The sequence below is a fragment of the Notolepis coatsorum genome (assembly GCF_963971535.1).
Source record: "Notolepis coatsorum genome assembly, chromosome: 20".
Lineage (NCBI taxonomy): Eukaryota > Metazoa > Chordata > Actinopteri > Aulopiformes > Paralepididae > Notolepis > Notolepis coatsorum.
The window spans coordinates 49,803,968-49,830,062 of record NC_140184.1 but is presented as its reverse complement, the minus strand read 5'-3'; the positions used below and the strand labels follow the sequence as shown (position 1 = coordinate 49,830,062).

Below are 26,095 nucleotides of genomic sequence, written 5' to 3'. Positions count from 1 at the left end.
GCCTGAGAACACAGACACAACATCACTCCACTCACAATTTGGTGCATTCCCCTCACTCCCCAGCAGGGGTCTCAGTGTCCCTGCACTGGTTTTCGAATGTGTAATCTGCCCTCTTTGTTCTCAGGCTGTCACTCAAGCTACTGCAGCTGCATTTACCATGATGCAAATATTCCATTGGGTGAAAACCCCACTTGCCATTACTCACCACTTGAATGGTTCCTGAAGGAGGTACGCGGTAGCCCCGTTTCCCCAGAGACTCCAGGTTGATCACACCCTGCACACACAACCAGCACAACACCACCACGTTAGAACACCTTCATGTCCACTGCAATAGAAGCCATTAGAAACCTCCCTCCCCACAAACAACCTCCAAAAGGATAATAGTAATTATTGTCATTTTGTGTTCACACTGACATATGAAACTATTAGTATTTTTGCCAGTACCTGTGAAACCAAAGAGTTGTAATATTATACATTGTGTGAAGCGTGGTGATTTTTTTATCTGCTTGTTAAGAGAAAAAGATGGGGCAATAAAGGCACTACGACCTCAAACACCATGTCACAAACAAGCAAACATAGTTCATACAAAGGAAGCCACACACACACACACACACACACACACACACACACACACACACACACACACACACACACACACACACACACGCTGTGAGTGGCAGTTCAACATTGTAGGTCACAGTGTTAAAGCCTGCAGATTTGGCTCTCGGCCGAGAATTCAATCAAGCAGGTTTAACAAGGAATTAATCCAAATGAGTGAATTATTGATTGGGTGGCTGAAAAGGGGGACCTCACCATATATGGCGAGGGAGCGTTGTCGTCCGAGACGCTGTAGAAGGACACGTCCACAGGCAGGGTCATGTGACTGGGGCAGAAGGAGCCGCTGGCGCCCACCTCCGCCGTGAAGCCCTCTACGTTCCCCAGCGGCTCCAGGCGGTAGTTCAGTACACACTCCTGTTGCAACACATTCGTCTCTCAGTCAGTTTCTCTCTCTTGAGTTTTGGTTGGTGTTACAGCACCCATCTGCAGTGGCCATTTTCTCTCTTGGCTAGCTTTCTATTTAAAAAGGGCACATATTATGTAAGGGATAATGTATAGCTACGAGGTCATTGTCGCAAAATAATTGACCGGCACGGAGTTTAGAATACAGAGGCGCCTCGCCGAGGTGTTCTAAACGTAGTGAAGGTCAATTATTTTGCGACAATGACCGAGTATAGGCTATAAATTATCCCGCTTATTACATGGCTAACTTACTAACAATATACCTAATTCATTTTACACCATCGACAAGACGAGATCAAATGCAGACGCAGTTGTTCTGTGGCTCTGTCAGCCCAAATAAAGTTATTATTATTATCGCCGGTGCAGGTGTCTGATTGCACTGATGCAGTGTGTGTCAGTGGGCTTGATTGCTCCAGCTGCGAACAGCGCTCATTATTGCTCTGCAGCGGTCCGTTATAGAGTAATAACGGACCGCTTCTAGGGGCAACTGAGCGCTATTGACCAATCACAATCAAGCATTTCGGCGAATGTTAAAACGCCATGTAATAAGTATCTTTATACTACTTTCTTGAATCTGTGGAACATGTGTGTTAATAACTTTAGCAAAGAAACTAGTCTAAATCTAATATAATTACATTGAACAAGCCATTTTTGGTACAGTAGGTGTAGCACACACCACATTTTAAATGAACCATTTCCTCCCACACCCAAGAGTACGAAACTGGCTCATAGATGCATCAAAGCAAATCCATTGACATCAACAGGGGCAATCATTCTGAAAAGCTTGTTTAGGCTTGTCAATCTACATATGTAATTTCCCCCCAGTGCCCAAATAACATTTCAGACTGCCAAATCCATATAAAGACTAGGCAAAACCCATTTTCCATAATATGTCCCCATCAATTAATTCAGAGATGCAAGTTAAACTAATTGCTATTCAAACTATACAACATGTGTTCACTTAATTCTGATATACTTCAGCTGCAAAGAAATACAATTGGCTGGGGAAGATTCTGAATCCACGTGTCGCTGTGGCCACAAAAAAGTTTGGTTCATGTTAGGTCAGGTGTGTGTGTGTATTGTACCTCAAAGTTGCCAAGCAGACTGAGGCTGGCAGGTGGAGCGCTGGCACTGAACAGCTGCTGAGGATCCTCTATGTCCTCTTCTCTCTTCGGACAAACCCTGAAGGGTTAACACACACACACACACACACACACACACACAGCCTTGTTGTTACTACACAATAGTTTAAATTCTATGACATGCCCACCTCCACCCCATACAAAACAAAGAAGAAATGTAGCCACTGGGATGGTCTCAGACCCCTCATGTAACATTGCCAGACCCCATTTCCAACCCCAAACCTTTGTATGGATTACTACTAGGGATGCTCGATATTGGCTTTTTTACCGATACCGATATTGTCCAACTCTTAATTTCCGATACCGATATATGCAGGGTCCCCCCCCCCCCCCCCCCCCAAAACAGAATAATTTCAGGTAATTAACATTACATATCTCTTGTCGTGTAATTAACACAACATTATGCATACTTTGACAATAAATAAAATAATAATTTGTTCTTACTTGCTTGCCTGGGTAAATAAAGGTTAAATAAATGTAAAAGAATTGAAAACAGATACCGATATTTTCCGATATCACATTTTTATGCCAATATCGGCCGATAATATCGGTAGGCCAATAATATCGGACATCCCTAATTACTACACATTTGATAAGGGGATATGTCGACCTTCTGTATCCCAGCTATGACAAAAATACTGGTATGTCTTACTGTATTCAGACTGAATGCCATGGCAAATTTAGCTTTGCTTTATTTTAGGGATGCTCGATATTGGCTTTTTTACCGATACCGATATTGTCCAACTCTTAATTTCCGATACCGATATCAACCGATACCGATATATGCAGGGTTTCCCCCCCCCAAAAAACTGAATAATTTCAGGTAACTAATAATTTCACTGGATATATATATAACAAATATTGTTATTTTTTATTTTTTTTTTTAAACCGATACCGATATTTTCCGATATCACATTGTACTGCCGATATCGGCCGATAATATCGGTCGGCCGATAATATCGGACATCCCTACTTTATTTGCATGAGTTTGACTGCTTGACTTAGCAACAATAAACTAGCAAAACCGGTGTGAAGACAACAGTAACTAGTCAAACATTTACGTAAACTAGACTATTTCTAAATGTTAAAGCAGTCTATTTCAGATTCACCATGAAGAGAATGCCCATGTTTGCTTCACCTTAATTCACCTGCGCCACCTAGTGAGGCTCCTCCCTCTTACTCTGATTGCCTTCTTCCATTGAATTTGACAGTAGTGGGGAGTCCACTTCCCTTAGTATTCTTTTTCTTAATTAAATGTTTGTATATGTATTCAGACAGTAGGAACTAGGAAGGGAGGCAGACTAGCTGAGACACAGGAGAGAGCGTTCTGACTGGAGGCGACCCTACAGTAGGCATGTAAGACTGTAGGCCTGCAGAGTCTTAACCACTACAACATTTCCTGGCACACATTTGAACCTTGTGGTTGAAAAAGTCTAAGACCCCAGATAAACTAGGAAGTCACACCGGCCAGCCCTATAACGCTGCTAGACTGACTTATCTATTCATATTCTATTTCACAGCATGACATTACCATGTGAATACAAGCTTCACTGGTACATCAGAAGAAGCAGTTGAGCTGTCTGTGATATCATACATGTTATCCTTGACTTATTTTTGTCCTATACTAAGTACTATATTTTATCACAGCGAAAAGAGTTATTGAAATGTATGTCAAATAAATAACAAACATTTCATATCACTCAAGACGTCATCTTAAAGACTATGAACAGGAAATTCTGTTTAAAATAATAATAATAATTATAATAATTTAGGACCTGCTCAGGTCATCAATCGGCACACATGCGATGCATGCATGCAATTCGTATCTGCGATTAACCCATCCCGTCGTCCTTCCCCCCCAAGGGCAGCCGGGAGCAGACAGGCGTCAACGTGAGCCGCGCCAGGGGACCAATCCAAGTGCTCCTGTCAGTCTTCGTCAAGGACGCCACAGCGTTAGCGATCTGTTGTTGTGCATGTTTTTCCATTGGGTTTATCTTATCGGGGGGGAAACCCTTGCGAGCACGGGGAGAACATGCAAACTCCACACAGAAAGGCCTGGGAGATCCCCCACCTGGGTACCAGGCATCATGGAAACCTGGTCCCCAAGAAGGTGTGTTGATGTCAAATGAATTATCCAAAATGTTAAAACTACTGTTGTGGTGAAAATTATGACTAAAGCCCTCTGGATATGAACAGAATCAAACCATTTCAGATATCCAATCTGCTTCCCTGAAGAGAGTGCATAATCTACTCAAGTTACCCTGATTGGTCCATCAGTCAGTCTGTCCATTTTCAATAGTTGTAAAGTAGTTGTAAAAGGATATCTGTGGCTAGCTAGTTTGTTATAATTTTGTTAATCTTAGTGGTTTAAAAACATCCACAGCAACTGTAACTATTTATTTATTAATCTTCCATAGCAACCAATCACACTGGTCCCATGAACTTGTTTACATTTGAAAGCTTCATGTAATATGATACTAACTTGACATCTCCTTTCAATTAACAGAAGGCCACACACCCTCAACATACTGAGAGTTAGCTGTGCTCAGAGAGGGTGCAATGAAACACTTATAACAAATCAAATAACACTCCTGATATTAACATTCCACAATACGCTTTTCCAACTGAATTAACATCACTTTAGAGTTTTTTTTAACATTAGATTTAAGGGTGTTGAGCAGTGTTTTCTTTTCAAAAAGCTAGCAAAGACAAGGCCGGTCCTTTCAATACATGTTAAAGCAACACGCCAACATTATAGGAAATTGGTCTGACTCCAAAGTCAGACAAGAAGATAGATACAAATTTCCTCTCTGTGCGTTCAGTAGAGATATCCAGCTGCAAGTTAGCCTAGCTTAGCACAAATTAATGGAAGTGGATACGGACCAGCTAGCCTATTCCGTATCCACTTCAATTCAGTTTCCCTGAGTTTTAAGCTGGGCTAGTGGTCCATATCCACTTCCATTAATTTGTGCTAAGCTAGGTTAGTGGATACGGAAAACTAGCCTACTGTAGCTTAAAACTCTTTTTCAAGTTTTACTTTGGAAGTCAATAGACAAATGGGGCTTTGAGTCAGCAGGCTTTGAGTTTCTATGTTGCATAGAAAAATAATTGTGGCTAATGCTGCACTGCACTAGATGATGTCTGGTGTTAGTAACATTACCTTTTCCCAGAGACCCATGGAAGTCCCTGACAACCAGTCAGAGAGGTGTCCAGGTCAAAGTAGCCGGTCTGGGTTTTCCTCTTAGGAACCTGGCAAACACACACACAGGGTTGGGTACCGTTCACATTTGAACCGATACAAGTTCCTGGAATTAGGTATCGGTACCAAACGGTAACTTTTTTTTATACTTAACTCTCTGTAATAACACTTTTCTTTTCCTGTTCTAAAACTTCAAAAAATGTTGTTATCTATTTTGAACATTGTTATTTATTGTTGTAACGTACCACACAAAATAAATAGCATGATCATGTATTATGTTTTAAAAATGAACATTATCTGGCCATCCTCAGTAAATATGATCAAACTCCTCTGACCTCGTCTGGTCATTTCAAAGACCCAAGAGATGGCACAGTAATATTTATATTTGTGGAAAAGGCTCCCTCTTGTCTAGTAAATTACACTATTATACTAAACATGTAAAGGTAATACAAATTTGGTAGCGATTGATTTATCATGAATGGGTACTCGGTAGTATCGATGTAATTGGGTCGGTACCCTTAAATGTACAGAGTCCGGTACCCAACCCTACACACGCACATAATTAAAACATGAAGAGAAACAGTGAAGATATCCCACTGTATGGGCAGCTCTGAGGAAAAGGCTTGTGACGTGTGGGTGCTGCTGCATGCTCTCCGACACCCACAGTTCAAGAGGAAGGGAGACAAGGTTGCAGATGAGTCCATTTGATACACGTGTGTGTGTGTGTGTGTGTGTGTGTGTGTGTGTGTGTGTGTGTGTCTGTCTTAATGCCAATGATAATAGGGTTAGTGTTATAACCAACGGCTGAGCCTATGTATGTGTGTGTGTGTACTGTTGGGGAAGGGGTAGGGGTGTGTGTGTCTTACAGGACTGGACAGCAGTGGAAGGCCAGTACAGGGGTGGAAGGCCTTGGTGGCTGTGGCGTCTAGCGAGTGTCGGTTCTGCTTCCTCCAGCTGTTACAAGGCCGTAGGGGGGAGGGGCTGTGAGCTCGCTGGTGTAGAGAGAGAGAGATTCAGACAGCTGGCAATTAAAGTGATATTACCAGTATTCATTAACACATTGGACGCCAGACCAGAGATAAGTCGGGTTAACTTGCCATCGCTTGAGCGCCAAACCCGAGAAAAGTCAGGTTTTGGTCGTTATTTCTTTTATTCGCTATTTCCATTCATAATCCATGGAGGGAGCCTGATATTACCATTGGGAATACCGGTAGGTCTGAGATCGCAAACATCCAATACCGCCACCTAACACCTTGCGGCCGGTATTGAACATCCTTGGAATCTCTCTGGCTCAGCCTGTACGTCGATCTAAAAAGTCCGGTCTGGATTTTCCTAGTCGGGCAGTAGTAACGTGGATTGGGGAGAATCTAGCACCGCCGATTCATGTACTTTGGTGGATTATGTTGGCAACACGATCGACATCAATACTTGGAATGGCGATCAGATAATTGGAATATTCTTTTTGCAGTACATCCTAGTCAAGGTAAGTGCTATATGGTATCAATCTTGCGTCGATCCGAACATGCCTTTGTTGTGATGCGAAAGTGTTATTGTAACGTTACTCCACAACGTATGCCGTTGGTGACGAATCGATCAAAGCATAGAACCCCCCCCCTTTCATACATGCATGATGAAAGATAATACCGGTAATATACCGTTGATTTCAGATTGATTGTTGATCCAGGCGAGGAATGGCACGGTTTCTAGTGAAATGCACTAAACGCTGCTTAGCTGCGTTTCCTGGGATTACACAGAATTCCTCTAAAACTATACTCATATTCACCACGGTATAAAACGGGAATGTATGGATGAAAAAATTATGTTTTTTGCATCTTGACCGGAAGAATCTCAATGCCAATCGACTCTTATTAGATCCATAGCTATAATATTTAATAGTTTTAGCACTGTAAACACAGGCATGTATCCCCATTCATTAACACTTTGAATGCCCATCACGAGATATCTCGAGTTATCAGCCCGCCCCCTGAATGCCCATCACGAGAATTCTAATTTAATTTTTTTTATTAGCAATCTGAATTCATATTTCATCAACCGAGTCTACCGTTGGTAAACCTGCCCCGCCAGGCGCTCAGATGTGAAAAAGCACCCCCTATCGTCTCCCAGATGGTAATGCACCCTTTTGGATTGGACTCAATGAAAATGGATGAGAAAAAAAAACTCCGGAATCCACATTTTACTTCACACGCATGTAACCGGAGCCGATCAGATTCATTCTGGACCCTCAGCACAGCGTGTAATATGTGTTTTACAGTATACGCGTTGGATCAATAAAAGGATTGATTTTTGGAATGGCGATCAGGAATTGGAATAATCCATTTGGATACCATTTGATCTCAGGTAAGGAATCTATTTTACCAGTCTTAGGATAATCAGACCTGTTTTCACGGAGATATAAGCTTTTCCCCTATATGTTGATATGGCTGTTTGACTGTAAGAGCGATCAGGAACTGAGAGAATCGATTTTCAGTTTGCGGCACCAGCGTGCCCACGTACACATATACTATCGATAATCTAGCGTTTATTTGAAAACGATTAATAAATAGGCCGAAAAATGACAACGGTCTAGAATATTACAGTACAGGGCGATTATCATGGAATCTTTTTTCCCCCTTGAAAACGAGGGCTTTTCAAAATGCTATAAAACGGAAATTAACCGATAAAAAAACAATCCGCTTCGACAATGTTGACTGGAAATTAGTCATTGATAAGCGACAGGCAGATTAGACACATAGCCATAATTTAAAACATAGATTAGGCGATATTTAAAACATAGATTAGGCGATATTAATGCTAACATTGAAGTGGATGGTGGGCATTCAAGCACTAAATGTGCGCCCCCTGCTGGGCACTGAAAGTGTTAAAGCGCTGGCACACACGACCATACGGCCCACAGCGACCTCTGGCGCTGAATGTGTTAACAGTTAAAGGATGTTTTCATAGGGGGTACACTATAGTGATCACCACCTTCTAGCTGCTTCTCACAAGACTGTTCAGATGGACTCTACTCAGCCAGTCTGTTCAGATGGACTCTACTCAGCCAGTCTGTTCAGATGGATGGCTAATTTCAATTAAGCCTAGTCTTTTCAACAGGCTCGTTATTAAAAATGTAAATTGGTGTTTGTTAAAAAGGGGCTGTCATGTGGCAAATGACTCCATAAATCATGTCAATGAAGATCTGTATCGTTTGTAAGAGCCTATTTTATTCTTTATGTTGTTTTAAGGGCTGGTTTCAGTGGTGGCTTTCTCCAGACTGCACAGTTCAGGAGTTTACATTCTACACCTACCTACCTACAAAAAGGCAGAGAAGGGATACCGGAAATGTGGGGTTATTCCCGGAGAGCTCACTCTCTGCCGTGGTTTCTCAGTGTATAATGTATGGTGCTCTCCCTCAACATGTGAGTAGGGTGAGACAACACCATTCTTTAGTCCAAATAATACCCAACTTTATACTATATTATTGTCATTAGTTTAATGTAAAGTCAGTCTTACATTGGCACTGCTTTAACGTTGCATTTACCCATAATCCATTGCTGTATTAGACCCATGTGCCAGTATAAAATTCAATTACGTGCCCCCCTTCCCACGGTGTATATAGAAAGAGACAATAAACACAAAAGTAACATAGGACACAATATACAACACACAGGACTATGTACAATATAAACAGTGCCTACAATTAAATTAATGAATGAATTAAATAAGAGGTAAAAGATAACTTAGTGTAAATATTCTTTAATTTGTGTCAACGTTATAAAAATACTATTGTATTCAACAAATTAATTATGATACACCACAATGTGCCCTTTCTATCTATTCTAAATCTATGGCCTCGCGATTCCACGGCTGCGCAGTGCAGACAATATATATATATAATATACATACGAGGGGGAGGAGACTACATTGGGAGGGGGCGGGGACGGGGGAAGGGGGCGGGGCGAAATATCCAGTTTTTTCAAATCCCAAAGTTGACAGCTATGTTACATACAGGGAGCGAAATTAACTTTTTGACTCACCGGCCAGTGGCGGGTAGATGGGAAGAGTCTACCCGCCAAGCATATTTCTTACCTGCCAAAAAATTTTTGATTAAAAAAAAATATATATATATTTTATATACATTTTTTTTTTAAATAAAATATATATTATATAATCATACTTGTAGTTGTATTATCTGCGAGACATCGCCACCACGCAATAAGTCAAAATGCTTGCTATCTGCAAACAGCTCCACTGTGTGTGTATACTTGAGTAGTCTCCAGCTCCAGCAAGGATTCTTCGGCCCTGCAGCTAGACCCTATATTCAGCTAGACCCTACATTCAGCATGCAAGGATTCTCCGGCGATGCAGCTGGACCCTATTTAACGTTACGGTTCTTTTGTCAAATCACATTCAACATGCCCTCAGCTAGAATACGCATTCAATCAATGTTATAAGACATTGATATCAGGAGCTATCTGTAGCTACTGCTAGCCCGGTAGATAACGTTAAGACAATTTAGTTTACTGGGACAGATGGATCTAACGTGAGCTAGCTAAGCTAGCTAACGAGGGAACGGAGCACTCGAGTCGACTATTGCTGGAGCATTTGTTGATATCAGCAGCTATCAGTAGCTAGCCAGCTAGATACCGTTAGACAATGCCTCGTCATGTATTAAACTAAAAGTGAATAGTTGACTGGGTCATTGTTTAAACAGTAACGTTAGCTCATGGAGGTCCGATATAGACTAGAGCAGACGGAAGTAAACAAGCCAAATGAGAGCTTCCGATTGGTCATTTGCTTTCTTTCTCGTGAAACCAGTCACGTCACTCTACTGTGATTGGACCGTTGACTTGAGTGCAATGTGGGACTTGTAGTTTTTTAACGATCTCGCGGCGGAGAAAAAAAAGACGAGCGGCTATAATCTGTACTCGCACAAGAGTATCATTATGAACTACACGTCTACACGCCACACGGCGGGCAGCCCTCTAAGTGTCATGCGCCAAAGGTAAAAACAGACCGCCCCTGGCGGGCGGCGGGCTTTAGTTTCGGTCCCTGGTTACATAGTGTCTTTTTAACCCATTCTTCGCCAGGCATTGTACCCTTCTTATACCATCCTCTGCCAGCTCTATTTGTCTATGGAGATGTTCACCTACTTTGCAGGGCTATAACTTTACCATGGCCCATTCAACATCGATTAGCTATTGTTTAGGGTGTAGGAACGTTTTAATTTTTCATTCACACATTCATACCAACATATGTTTTTATCGTTTTCTGCAGTAATTCATAGAACGTGAGTTATAGCCATTTATGCATATATTACATCATCAAATGCAGTTTGCTAGCGATTGACGTCAGATTAAAAATTTCAATTGTACAAGGTCCTAAACGTCATGACTCATCTGCTGGTGACCGGAGGGGGGGGGGGGGGGGGGGTTGTTTATAATGCAATGACCGACGTTAAATGAATCATGTAGTATGGGTGACATATTGATCATAGCAGTTTGTATGGATAATAATAATCAAAAACGCTGAAACTCACCGCAGCTTCCTCTTACCGTTGGGTGATCAGCGTGGAGCAAAAAGATCGCTATTATGGGATGAACCATTTCCGGGTTGTATAATACTATATACGTCCAAATAACGTTGTTTATTGAGTTATGGCAACCGATCGATTATCCAGTGTGTCGAGATGGAGCCCCGGGAGCGATAGCGAGTGGCGGACGGAATAGGGGGGGACACCAAGCACTTCCGGCCCCACGTCCCCACTTCCGGTTGGCCGATCGGCCACCAGGTGGCGATATTGAACCGTTGGAGAGTTGAGTGGAGATCCACAGCACCCGTCAAGGATCCGTCGGTGAAATATGAATACCATGATGAAAATATTGATCTCGATGACGGTGTAATCCGTCATTGGCAGATTAAGCATGGCGAGGAATGACGTCTTAATCCGTCAATGGCGGAGAATGGGTTAATGGCAAACTACAGCCTAGCTTTCTGCTGCCAAGTCACTGAAAACCTGGTTCAAAGCTCATGAAGAAGTTTTAATCAAAGAGCCATACATTTGGTAGGTTCACACCACATTACCCTGCAATCTATGCAATGTTCTACAGCTATGTAAGCAAGTTATCAAGTGAGCCAAAGTTGTGGGAAAAGCAGAGTGTCTCTGACTGCACTAGTGAGAGCAGCAGCAGACACTGGGGTATGGAAGAAGAGAGGGAGGCTGCTAGTTAAAACATTCAACCAATCGTACAATTCTGCTCACAGAGACCATTTTACGCAATAATAAACTTTGGACAATATGGCTGATTTTAAACTCAAGCAAGTTTAGTTGACAAGAGGAATCTCTTACCATGACAGCACTGGGGGGTGTGGTCTTGGGACTGGGGGGGGTGGAGCTGGCGGATCCAGGAGGTGCCTGGTTCTCATCCTGGGGGGCTTGGGCACAGGTCTGGGACTGGGTCTGGTTTAGGTTACAGTTCAGGGCTGTACCGGTCCTCGGGCCATTCTCCAGGAAGGAAGAGCGTGGAGAAGAGGAGGGGGAGGGGGTCCGGGCTCTGGGCTCTTCCTGGGGGAAAGTCTGTAAACGTTGGGACTGGCCTCTGAACGACAGGGGTTCTTCAAGTAGAGAGGGAGCACCGTTTTGGGTCCGGAAAGAAAGGTGCTCCGTCCCCGGGTCAACTCGGGGCTCGTCTGTGCAAACAGGTGCGTGTGTGGCAGCGGTGCGCGTGCCTTGGTGAGGCTCATGGCTGGGAGTGTGGCCGTTGGTGTAGCCGTTACTGGCAGTGTGTGAGGCGTGTGTGGTGTGCGTGGTGTGCGTAATGTGTGTGGTGTGCGTGTATGTGCGGACCGTGTGAGTGACTGTTGTGTGTGTGTGGTGCAGGGGGCTGCCACTCCTGCTGTGTATGGGGGACAGAGAGGGGACATACAGCCTGTCCTGGATGAGTCTAGTGATGTCTTGTACTGCCTGGGCTATCAGAGAGCTGTCTCTCTCCCTCTCCTTCTCTCTCTCTCTCTCCCTCTCTCCGTTCCTCTCCTCCTCTCTGTCCCTGGTCTCGGTCAGTTTCAGCTTCCTGCAGACCGCCGGTTTAGGGGAGGTGCTCTCCCGTTTGCTAAATGAAGTGTCACTCACAGGCGTGTCGAAAGGGGTGGGCCACTTGTGCCCTGCTGGCTCACAGGGCGGCGCCTCTGACTCTTTGGTCTTGTTGAGAGTCATGTCACCGTGGTTACCACCCCGCATGGCTTTAGGAGGGGTGTCTGTAGCAAACAGGCCGGGGGGAAGGGGCGGGGCGGTCGGGTCACAGAAGTTGAGCCGCTGTGCAATGCGGGCTATCACTTCCTGTCTCTCTTGCAGCAGAGAGCCAATCAGGGGGTTGGTCTCCGTGGTTATGGGCCTAGGGGAGGGGCAACGGGGCGGCTCGGCCATTGAGAAAGCCTTGAAGGCTCTCAGAGGCTCAGGGGTGGACCTCTTGGAGCTCTCCGCACTGTTGGTGCCGGGGCCGTAGTCCTCCGCTTGTGTGTGGTCAGAGGGTCCATTGAGAGCGGAGTACAGCAACCTCACTGCCTTCCCTCCTGGGTGGGGAGAGGGGGAGTGGGAGCGGGAGGGGGTGGGTGAGAGGGAGGGCCTGTGGAACCGAGGGGAACCCAGGTGGGGAGGGACGTTGACCTGAGGAAGCTCTCCATGGCCGTCAGCAGGCTCCTGGCTCCTCTTACTATAGACAGGTAGCCCGCAGTTGATGGGGATATGGTTGATAGGTAGGTTGGGGATAGGTAGAGTGCTGATGGGAAGGTCAGAGATGGGGTTGGGACTCTTGTTGTAGAGGGACAGGTTGGAGTCTTTATTCGGGTCCTGGCTCTTTCTGAGTAGGGGCAGGTTGTGAGTGTGATTGGTGGTCTTGCTGTAGAGCGGAGGCAACCCAGTGTGGATGCTGCAGGCCAGGGTGGGATAGGTAGGCTGGCGTGGGAGTGACTGAACCCTGAGCCGCAGCGCCACACTCTGGGACACAGTGGGGACAGGGAAGAGGTGTTCTGAGGGCGGCTGGGAGAAGTGCCACAGCAGCTCCTCATCCGCAGCACTGATCCTGTGGGACAGGAAGAGAAAAAGGGGCTCAGAGGACTGATCCTGTGGGACAGGAAGAGAAACAGGGGGCTCAGAGGACTGACGAGCCTTTACAAAGACTTGGATCTGAGAAGGTTACCACACTGAAAGGGGCTGGCACAAGTTTTCAATATGCCTTATTTTTGCCCATAGGTATGATCATAATCAATCATACCTAGGGCTAGTCATCAGTGTTATTGTGTAAATATGTAATTGACACGTCCTTTCCTGCAATTGTCTACACTTTCAGGGCACTCATTCAGGGTTTTTCCTGGCTCAACATCAGCACAGCTGGTACCTCAGTCAGTTAGTGTAATATTGATTAAATTGGGCTTTTATTTTTTACAGAAGAATTGACAGATTGGCTCTATGCAGGAAAAACCATGTCATTATATTGTCCTATGAGGTAAACAGTAGGAAGGTTGAAAGGGAAAGAAGGTTCTTTATTGAGACAGTAGGAAGGCTGAGAGAGACAGAGTAGGGGAGACACTCCGAGTAGGTGAAACACAGGAGAGACCCACATTCAAAACCGCTCTTAAAGAGCACCTACGGGAGGCTGCAATTAGAAACTGGCCACTGTAAATGTCCACCCCCCCCCCCCCCCTCCTAATAGACAGTCTCCTCCCCACCGTATGTATATATTTTCTCCCCACTGTATGTATATTTCTTCTCCCACCTACCCACCCCCTCCTAATGTACAGTCTCCTCCCCATCATATGTATATATTCTCTGTTAGGATCTATGGGTAACAGTACTGTATATTTGCATATCGTATATGTCACAAATGTAACAGTACTATATACCTGTATGTCATGTATGTCCCTATGCCATATGTATATGTATGTCATAAATGTCACTATGAATTGAAAATGGGGGACCCTGATGTAAACAAGACAAACGTCTTTCTCAGGTCTGCACCCCCTTAACAATTGTGTGTATTGAGCCGTACTGTATTGTACCCATTCTGTAATCTGTTAAATAAAGTTTTCAATCATTCATGGTTCTATATTAAAAGAGTATGAAGGCTGAGAGGGAGACAGAGTATGGGACACACAGGAGAGATGGTTCTATATTGAGAGAGTATAAAGGCTGAGAGGGAGACAGAGTAGGGGAGACACAGGAGAGATGCTTCTATATTGAGAGTATGAAGGCTGAGAGGGAGACAGAGTAGGGGAGACACAGGAGAGATGCTTCTATATTGAGAGTATGAAGGCTGAGAGGGAGACAGAGTAGGGGAGACACAGGAGAGATGCTTCTATATTGAGATAGTATGAAGGCGGAGAGTGAGACAGAGTAGGGGAGATAGGGGAGGGTGGGATCTGAGCCAGCAGGGACACCCCAGTTCTAGTGACGTTACACTGGCTTCCAATTAAATTTAGAGTGAATTTTAAAATATTACTTATTATTTATATATCATTGACCTTTTAACATCATATCAAACTTCTCGCACACTCAGATCATCTTCTTTGGCATTGTTGGCTGTTCCAGAGTCTAGACTGAAAACGAGGGGTGATCATTCTCAGTCATGGTGCCTAGACTTTGGAACAGCCTTCCTTAAATAGTCTATTCCACTATAGCTATAGTGTGCTGTATGATTACAATACATTTTAATCTAATCTAATTTTGACCCTTTGCAAAAGCGTTTCCGCGCTACCTGTTGAATACGGGGCAATGCTGACCCTTGTTTTGCGCATGGCCCTCGCATTATAATGAGCTGGAGTGGAGGGGCGTGTCTGTATGCAAATAAGTCTACAATGCGCTCCCGGGGGTTCGCAGCTGTGATCTTTTGCCAAGTTAAGACAACCTCTCCACGTGTTGGTGAATACGAGGGTAATTGTCGTCGGCTTTCTCTTACGACCTTCCAAGGAGGTTGTCATAAGAGAAAACTTAAGACAATGGGCCTCATTCATAAAGCGATATAAGAACGGATTTCGTTCTTAACTAGCATTTCCTCTTATTTTGTTTTTACCTGGGATTCAGCAATGTTTTCTTATTGTTGCTTTTCTCTCAGTCATGGTATCCATAATAACTTCAATCAGTTCGGATCCTTTGAATGAAATGAACATGTAAACACTGGCCTCGACGTTAGAAAGTAGCACTGCGTTGCGTGAAATCACTGAGCCCAGAGAGGAGTGGTTAGGCAAAAAAAAATTCCGAGTATATCTGCTTAGAAAACGTAAATGTCGAATTCAATTATTTTTTATTTCTCCACGTGGTAAATACACAGGTCACAACATGTTTACAGGAACCTTTTGGAGTTGTATTTGGAGTGTATTTCGTGACTGTTGGGAAGTAGGCTGGGAACTAGGCTGCTGGAGGAACCTACTTCCAGTGACTGACGCTAAGCTAAGCTAACGGTGCGGGCGTTCCCTAAGCCTAATGCATGCACAGAGATGAAAAAGGTATGCATCTTCTTGTCTAACTCCAGGGAAGATGGCAAATAAGCTAATTTCCCAAAATGTTGGCGTTTTCCTTTAAGAATGAGTGGGATTCATCATGCAAGACACCTGGGTAAGCACAGATTTGGACGTTAAGAACGGCTTGATGAATGTGGCGGTGGCTTTTCTTATTGTTCTCTTAACAGACAGGTAAGCAAGAATATAAGAATAATAATAAGAGAGTATTGTTGAATGAGGCCCAATGTTGGTGAATGAGGTCCAGTGATTTGAGAAAAATGACGTAGACCCTTTAGCCTGTATAAACAGTCCACTGGAATTAGGCTAATGACACTAAATTATATTATTGACTTCTAGGCCAGCCTTAATCTCCCATGTTGGAGGCATGTGTCTGACCTGTAGAGGATGTTTCTGGGGACTATGCCATGGGAGGCACTGAGCCAGGCGCTGAGCTGGGAGAAAAACACATAGGAGCGGACAGCCAGCAGCAGAGTCTTCTCCTCGATGAAACGATCCCCGCTCCTATCACAGCCGAGAGAACACACACACACAGGCTGGTTACACAATATTTCTAGGATGGGCTTTTGAGAGGAATCCATCTGAATTTTTGCATGTGTGTGTGTATGTGTGTCTCTGTCCTGGAAGAAATTGTGTTGATCATAGTGCAGGTTGTACGTAAATTACAACCCTGTGTGTGTGTGTGTGTGTGTGTGTGTGTATGTGATTGTGTGAAATGTTGTCAAGAAAGTGGTTAAAAGGAGGTATGTGGTTCCTAGTGGTTAAAAGAAAAGTAAAGCCCTGCATGTGTGTGTGTGTGTGTGTGTTGTAAAAAACAGGTATGAGGCACTATGGTGCGAGTACTGATGGTGGTGCAGGTTAACTACCGTGGCGTATATCATGAAAAGATGGTGGAATTCTCTTTTTTAAAACTGCATTCACTTCCTTTGCAAAGTATAGATTTTAAAAAGACAACAATTCACCTGCTCATCATCCCAGTGAGCGTCTCAATAAAGCAAAGTACAGTGTAGTCATTTAGTACAGTAGTACTGTATACTGTGTGTAATTTAGTACAGTACTGTATACTGTGTGTCATTTAGTACAGTACTGTATATACTGTGTGTAATTTAGTACAGTATTGTATACTGTGTGTCATTTAGTACAGTACTGTATACTGTATGTCATTTAGCACAGTACTGTATACTCTGTCATTTAGCATAGCACTTTATGTAATTTACAGTACTGTATACTGTATGTAATTTAGTACTGTACTGCATGTCATTTAGCACAGTACTGTATACTATATACTGTATGTCATTTAGCACAGTACTGTATGTAATTTAGTACAGTACTGTATACTGTATGTAATTTAGTACAGTGCTGTATACTATATACTGTATGTAATTTAGTACAGTACTGAGTTTGTTTGGGTAACGTAACGTTACTTGCATATGACAATGATGCAGCACAGGATTGTGAGCTAACATTGTTCAAGTATGTATACAAATGAAAACGTTTTATTCATACAGATCATATCGACATAACTGAAACATTAATATCGTTATCAGTATCGTCCAAAATCTTCATATCGGTGCATCCCTACTGTATGCTGTATGTCATTTAGTACAGTACTATATACTGTATAGTGATGCACCGATGTGAAAATTGTGGCCGATACTGATAACCGATATTAATATTGCTGTTCTGGCCGATACTGATATTTACCGATGTCGATATCTCTGTATAGAAAACACTTTTTTATGATAATAAAATAAAGAGCTATTTTCCTAAACGCATTTTCTTTTTACTTTTGTAACTTATTTTCAGAAATGACTGATATTTTGAAACTATTTAAGGCCAAAACATGTAAAAAGAAATAAAATTTGTATTATTATAATTTTTTTTATATCAGCCCATATCGGCCCTATCTTGATATCGGACCGATGTGTAAAAAAACTGCCATATCGGCCGATATTATATCGGCGGCCGATATATCGTGCATCACTAATACTGTATGTAATTTAGTACAGTACTATATACTGTATGTCATTTAGTAAGTGCTTTACAGTACCATTAATGCATACATCTGTTATGGGTGTAGCTCCAGTAGTTCCAGTGGGAAACAGACCATTAATCCTCATAGTGTCAGTGCATGTGTGTGTGTGCGTGTGTTACGTACTGCCGTGGAACAGGCTGTAAGGTCCATCTCTCCAGCAGCAGAGCATCCTGCTTGATGACCGGGTCACTGATGAGGTCACTGGGAGGGCACTCATCGCCATAGCAACAGTCTGGCAGGAGCATGACCTCAATCATGATGGGAATGCTGTTCCTCCAAAGGAGCATCACTTCGGAGCGGGTCCGCCTGGCCTGCCGACACTGGGACACATGCACGTATACACAGGGTTAGTGTCGAGTAGTGCGCTACATTATTTATGCCCGAACCAGACCCCAACCCAAACGGACCCAACAGGTCCGACAGAGAGTCTATATAATGAGAAGATGGAAGTGTTGAATGGATAGATTTGTAGCGCTAAAGATGGTGGCAACAACAAAACTACTTGCTACAAAACAAACATTCAGAGAAAAATCTACTGCACTTTGAGGTGAAATGTGAGTTTTAAATATGTTGAAAATTAATAACGATCTCTGCAGTGAGTGGTTGCCATGGTAACTATGGATTCTGGCAGAAACCACTGGATGGCGCATGTGTAGAGGGGGTCCGGTCTCGTTAGTGTTGTTGCCATTGTCAAGATGGCGACAGAGAGAGCAGACTTCTCTTGAGACACTTTAGGTCCAATACAGACTGAATATCTCACTCAGTTGGTTTGGAGGATCACGTTTGACATGGTTTGGAGTCAGTTCTAGCTAAAGTGACCAGGCCCATGTCAAGTTCTGGTCCAAAAGGACGTCAATTTCCTATCCATTCACTGATGGATCAACGTAGCTGTTATTTAGCGCATTGTGTAAACATACTGTTGCTGGTTGGACTGGTCCTCTGAGCTCTTCTACTGTCAAGTTTTCGCTGCTGCTGGGTTTATATCCAAAATATTGCTAAATCCTCCAACATTGTTGTGCAACCTGTTGTGTGTTTGTGTAGAGCAGGGGTGGCCAACCAGTCAGAGACTAAGAGCCACAAAAATTACTGTGGTACCACAAAGAGCCACACCATATACCAGCATTTCTCAACCTTTTTTTCAGTCACGGCACCCTTCGTGTTATAGGTCTCACCCTCTGAAGTTGCTAATGTCTTTTTTATTTGGGCCTCACAGGGTTAAAAGTACCCTGTGAGACCCACGGTTGCAAAATTACAAAATCACTTTTAGCCATTTTAAAAAAAAATGTCTGTAAATGTTTATTTAACAAATGTTAAGCACATGTATAGTCAATGGGTCCTGTTGTTCAGCCTCACAATGCTATTGGATAGTAGATGTGTTTATATGTCCCACCCTCTGGCCTCTGAAGTTGGTAATGTCTTTTTTATTTGGGCCTCACAGGGTTAACCTCTTAAGCCTGAGATATACAGTCAAAGTGTATATTTTCAGCATTACGTTTGTTTACCAATGATTTTAACTGTTATTAGTGAAATATAAGATTATAGAAATCTCAGGGCATTGAGTCGGAAACCGGCGCATATTGACAGAAGGAAGTGGAGCAGCCAAAAGTGAGTGTAGTCTTTTGAAGGAAGAGACTCAGGGCTTTTGAATTTCAAAAAAACTACCCTACCCAGCTCACGCCAGCCCCTGTCAATCATCTGACTTCTGGATTAACTTTTTTATTTCTCTTATTTTTCGGGATCATCTCCCACAAACCTGAACGTTATTGCCATAAAACAGAACGCAGTTAGTTTCTCTACCTTTCTGTGAACGTCTAGCGCAAAAAACAGTGTTGCAATATGATGAAAAATGGTGGAGAAATTTACATTATAAAAAAGTAACTGTACTTACAGTAGATTTCATTCACAGTTTGTGAATCACGCCTGGTGATACTAAATCCAGATTGAACTCTGCCATTTGAAAGGGGAGATTTGGCCCGATCCATAGATATGCGACTTGGCCATAATAAGGTCATTATAGGCCTGCTATTCTATAATCATATTTCAAATTGCATGTGTCCAGATGGCAGAATTCAGAACTGTATAAACAAAACCTTCTGTTGAATCATCTTCCCTTTATTCATTTGCTTAGATTGTTCAGGTCTGGTCAATTTTAGCATGGTGTTATTCACAGTCAAAGATACATTTTTTTTTTAAATAGAATTGATATTCTCCTTTGGTTCATTACAATTTACTCAAGCCTAGTAACAGACACAATATTTCTGACACTGGGAATACATTCCCTGAGATCCATAATGGTGTCACCTAGCAGCGCTTGCGACCACAACTCGGCCCGCCCCTTTGTTGGCTAGACCTTCTAGAGTTTTCTCTTTTTTTTTATGTGTTTTTTTCTTTTCTTCACATTATTATAAATTGAATGTATAAGTACTTGTTTACTATAAAAACGAACAGTTAGAATATCTAAAATAGTGTCAAACCTGTGTTTAAATTTAGGTTGTTCACGGACTTTATTTCAATGAAACGGGGGCGTAATTACTGTATTTGCATGTGAATCAAACCTAGCCTGCAGCCCGCAGAGATTTACATTGGGGGAGTGTTTGAAGCGACGCACTGGCTGTTTACACTTTCAATGGGATTAGCACTCTGGATCAGAAAGAGATGAATGCATTGGATCTAATGAACGAGTACATGAACTTTGTTAAACCAGTTGATTCAGTCTCTGGCTCTCTGCTCACCGGTGAAAACACCGCGCTATTCAACGAAATTAACTGAGATCGGTCGAGATGCGTCTGCATGGGTAAGTTTAAGAATGTTTGTTTATGTTTACAGTAGCATGTTTACAATTCCGCATCTTTGATAAAACTACACCAAGTTTTTCTGCCGACCACAAGTCCAACCATGTCACGTTTATTACATTAACGTTAGCGTTCGTCTTGTTTACATCAGGGTCCCCCATTTTCAATGCATCATAACATTGACATACATGAACACAACGCATTGTAACGTTAACGCAGCTGTCAACTGTACTTTACTATGGAATATACATGTATATTATCGCGACGCGTCGTCACAGACTAAACAGTGTTGTGAACACAACACATTGTAACGTTAACGCAGCTGTCAACTGTACTTTACTATGGAATATACATGTATATTATCGCGACGCGTCGTCACAGACTAAACAGTGTTGTGAACACAACACATTGTAACGTTAACGCAGCTGTCAACTGTACTTTACTATGGAATATACATGTATATTATCGCGACGCGTCGTCACAGACTAAACAGTGTTGTGAACACAACACATTGTAACGTTAACGCAGCTGTCAACTGTACTTTACTATGGAATATACATGTATTGTTAGAAAATGTTTTGGATCTAAATCACTTGGAGTTTGAAAGTGATATCAGAAGAAACTACTCAACCTCGGCTGTCTTTAACTATGATTGAACACAACACTCTAACTCACCATGTTTAGATAATAAAGTACTCAACCTCTACTTGTCTACTGTCTGACTGAACACAACACTCTAACTTACCATGTTTAGATAATGAAGTACTCAACCTCTACTGTATTTAACTATGAGTGAACACAACACTCTAACTTACCATCTTTAGATAATGAAGTACTCAACCTCTACTGTATTTAACTATGAGTGAACACAACACTATAACTTACCATCTTTAGATAATAAAGTACTCAACCTCTACTGTATTTAACTATGAGTGAACACAAAAGTTAGAGTGTTGTGTTCACTCATAGTTAAATACAGTAGAGGTTGAGTACTTCATTATCTAAACATGGTAAGTTAGAGTGTTGTGTTCACTCATAGTTAAATACAGTAGAGGTTGAGTACTTCATTATCTAAACATGGTAAGTTAGAGTGTTGTGTTCAGTCAGACAGTAGACAAGTAGAGGTTGAGTACTTTATTATCTAAACATGGTGAGTTAGAGTGTTGTGTTCATTCATAGTTAAAGACAGCCGAGGTTGAGTAGTTTCTTCTGATATCACTTTCAAACTCCAAGTGATTTAGATCCAAAACATTTTCTAACAATACATGTATATTCCATAGTAAAGTACAGTTGACAGCTGCGTTAACGTTACAAGGTGCAAGGTGGAGAGCTGTAAACAAGACGAAAGTGTATGGATGCAGGGTCCATGTGTGTGTGTGTGTGTGTAATAACAACAAGTTTATAATCTCAGCACAGATTGCAGAATGGGTACAGTACAATACAGCTCAATACACACAATTGTTAAGGGGATGCAGACCTGAGAAAGACTTTCGTCTTGTTTACATCAGGGTCCCCCATTTTCAATGCATCATAACATTGACATACATGACATACAGGTAGACAGTACTGCTACATCAGTGTCTAAGAGAGGTGATGAGCATCAGATAGCAAGGTGGAGAGCTACATAACATTAGGTTGTGGTGGCTAGGAGGGATATGAGAACTGTGTGTGTGTGTGTGTAGTTTAAGATGCTGCATCACCGCTTAGCCACTGAGTCCAGCTAGTTTAAGATGCTGCATCACCGCTTAGCCACTGAGTCCAGCTAGTTTAAGATGCTGCATCACCTCTTAACCACTGAGTCCAGCTAGTTTAAGATGCTGCATCACCTCTTAACCACTGAGTCCAGCTAGTTTAAGATGCTGCATCACCTCTTAACCACTGAGTCCAGATAGTTTAAGATGCTCATCACCTCATGACATGAGGACCGTGCGTATGTGTAGCTAGGAGTGATATGATAAGCAGTGTGTAAGCAGCTTGCAGAGCTACATAACATTAGGCCCATGCCACTGAGTGAGGACTTTGTTGCTTTTTCTCGTTGTGACATAGATTTAACAATAATTCTGGTGTCAAAGCAGCATGGGGGGGGGGGGGGGGGTACATAGCTTCACAGTCCTATACAGTCCAGATAGGGGGTCCTGGAGAGACAGGGGTCCTGAGGAGAGAGAACTCTGATTCAGCAGCACTTAATTATGTTAATGTTATTCAGGTGAGGGGCGTTGCTGGAGGGGGGTTTGTTGACGCCCAGTTGAAACTGTCTGAAGTGTGAAAAGTTGCCTTCCTTTGAGACACCTTTTCACCTCTTTGGTAATCTAGAACACAGCCAGTTTTAGAAGTTATAATTGGGCACATCGTGTTCAAAACATTCTCAGATGTCAACATATGACACATCATTTGAAAGCTTAGATTCTGTACTTTAGCAATCTGGAATAATCTGAAAAATGAAAATGTAGAGATCTGGCATAAAGCGCTGTGAGGTGACACATGATGTCCCTAGATTCAGATACTAAGAACATGCAAATGGAGTAATGGACCATTTAAAAAAAAATCTGTAAATGTTTATTCTACGTTCTTATGGAATGAGTTATTTTTTATCATACATCTTTTGGATGGGGACCACACATTGACCGGCAAAGAGCTGCATGCGGCTCGCGAGCCGCGGGTTGGCCACCCCTGGTGTAGAGCCTTTTTTCTCTTCTTCACGTGAAGTTAAATCTACTCTAAAAGTTAAACTTAAGCTACTCTGCTGCACAGACCGATAAAAAAGCTCTGCTGTCTGCGCAAACATGTTCAGTATATAATGTCTGACTAAGTATTGATAACCAGCTTAGTATTTCACAACTCGTTTTTTTATTTGCTGAATGTGGGCATTTGATTTGATTTTTATTTGTCTCGAACATAGAAACATAAAACAAGTTTATAAAACAAAAAGGTAAATAGTCAAATACTATTTCAATACAATAAGTGTTCGAGAAGGAACAGGGGGGGGAAGTAAAACAACTTATCAAGCCCTGCCCCTTCCTTACAATATTTGACATTATAATTTAATAAAAATAATATAACAAATAATAAAAAATTAAATAAAAGTACAGTTTTTTATATATCCAAATAAGAAAAAATAATAGGCAGTCACATTACTGCTCAAGCTCCTCTCTCTCTTATATGTGTCCATAAGTGCTTGTTTATAGCTACCTTTAAATGTATTGATATTTTTGCCTAATTTTATATTCGCATCCAGACCATTCCAGAGTGATACCCCACAAACTGCAATGCACATACTTTTAAGAGTTGTACGTACCGTAGGTTGCTTTAAAGCTAATGTCCCTCTAAAATTATAAACACTCTCTCTAGCCGTGAATTTTTTTTGAATGTTGCTTGGTAATTAGTTTTTTATTGCCAGAAACATACCGGTAATTTGTGCAGATTTGAATTTGATTAAGTCCATGAATTTTAATGTTTGACTCCTTACAAACAGACTATTTGTGTGATCTAAATATCTACCATGATGTACTATCCGTATGGCTCTTTTTTGCAGTGTGCATATCTTTTGTAAGTTGCTTTTATAAGTATTTCCCCAGATTTCAACACAATATGATAGATATGGTACAATGAGTGTGCAATATAATGTATATAGAGTTTTCTGATTCAGGATATATCTAGTCTTGCCCAGTATACCAATACTTCTCGCTAACTAATAATGAAAGACCCTCACCACCCCAATAACAGCCTGTTCCAGCTGCTGAGGTCAGGCAGACGCCTGCGAACCCCAGCTACTAGGACAGAGCGGCTTAGGCTCAGCTTCTTCCCCCAGGCCATCAGAGCCCTGAACAATGAACATTGAGTGCCACAGAACACTGAACTATCCACACACAAGCACACATGAACACACACACGACACGCACGCTGTGCACGCTCACACACTAGCAGCCACTTAACACTTTAACATGAGCGGGCACACACTCATGCCGCACACTTATGGCCAAAAGGAAAGGCCACTTTAAATTAGAATAACAGGAACAGTGTATTGCACTACCAAAGCTACCTAGCATGTCCTATATGCTCTGTAAATAACTATGTACAGATACCGAGATGTCACACCATGTTACCCGTTACCTGTTTATTGCACAATGTTTTTTTTTTATTGGATTCTATTATATGTTGTACCACTGTATTGCACATCGTTGCGGGCAAGACCACCCGCATTTCATTGTATACTTGTATGCCGTGACAATTAAAACTCTTGACTTGAACTTTGAACACAAATATTTTATATGGGGTTTTCAGCAGAGTTTGTGGTCTATTAAGACCCCTAGAAACTTGTTTGTATGTACTCTCTCAATTTTTACATTATCAATTTTCAGTTGAGGATCAGTGATTATTTTACAATTTCCAAATATCATGAAGTTGATTTTTTTCAAATTGAGTGATAACTTATTTGTGTTGAACCAACCTTTTAATTTGTCCATTTCTATGTTTGCCACTTCTAAAAGCTGCTGAAGGTCATCCCCCGAACATAAAATGTTTGTGTCATCCGCAAAGACAACAAGTTTCAGTATGTCAGATACTTTACATATATCATTTATGTATAAAATGAACAATTTGGGTCGCAATACTGACCCCTGTGGAACACCACAGTAGGGGTGGACGGTATAAACGATATACGGTATAAACGATATGAATTTCCGCTACGGTATGGATTTTGACTATACCTTCATACCTTGTGACTGGTAGACTAGAGCAGCTCTAAAGTAGCAATGACGTTAACGTTACTTGACGATTCACTCGACGTTTGCAGTGGTCGTTGCATAGTGTTTAATTGTATGGAGTTTTTCTCCACTTGTTCACGGAACTTGCCATATAGTTTTGGCATTTCAATTTGGCTAAGGAGGACGAGAGGAGACTTGCTTTGTTGTCAAACAAAGTTATGTTGGAGTTTTATTGTGTTTGAGGGAAAGAAGCCTCCTGTCCTGCTGTAGTTTTAATTTTCACTTTGTGCCGCTTGATTTTTATTGTATTTCATGAAAAAAGTAACTTGAGAAAAGGTTTTGCACAATAAATGTTCTTGAAATACCTCTGTACTATGTGAAATATGTCCTAGTAATACAAGTGTACAGTAATAGCTGCCATACCAGTGTTTTACCCCTTCAGAAGCATTTATATAGAAATTTAAAGATAAATACCGTGATATATACCGTTACCGTCTATGCTTCAAATTATACCGTGATATAAATTTTAGACCATACCGTCCAGCCCTACACCACAGGTAATGTTTAAGCATTGTGACTTGTGCTGACCCATCAGAACAAATTGCTGCCTGTTACTAATATAGCTTTTCAGCCAGTCAAGAGCAGGGGTTCCCAAACTTTTCAGGCCGCGACCCAAAAATAACGGGGTTAGAGAGCCG

At 42.1% G+C, this 26,095-nt stretch overlaps 1 protein-coding gene across 1 annotated transcript in view; it reads right to left on the bottom strand.

Moving 5' to 3' along the window:
• The window catches only part of atosa (atos homolog A), a 119,376-nt gene that overhangs the window by 6,353 nt on the left and 86,928 nt on the right, over positions 1–26,095 (bottom strand). Inside the window, exons 3-10 of the mRNA XM_084337200.1 lie at positions 18,026–18,222; positions 16,246–16,371; positions 11,708–13,436; positions 6,228–6,353; positions 5,323–5,411; positions 2,106–2,202; positions 814–972; positions 206–274 (exon numbers count right to left, since the gene is read on the bottom strand). Coding sequence (XP_084193326.1) covers positions 206–274; positions 814–972; positions 2,106–2,202; positions 5,323–5,411; positions 6,228–6,353; positions 11,708–13,436; positions 16,246–16,371; positions 18,026–18,222 — 2,592 coding nt within the window. The remainder of the gene's footprint in view (positions 1–205; positions 275–813; positions 973–2,105; positions 2,203–5,322; positions 5,412–6,227; positions 6,354–11,707; positions 13,437–16,245; positions 16,372–18,025; positions 18,223–26,095) is intronic.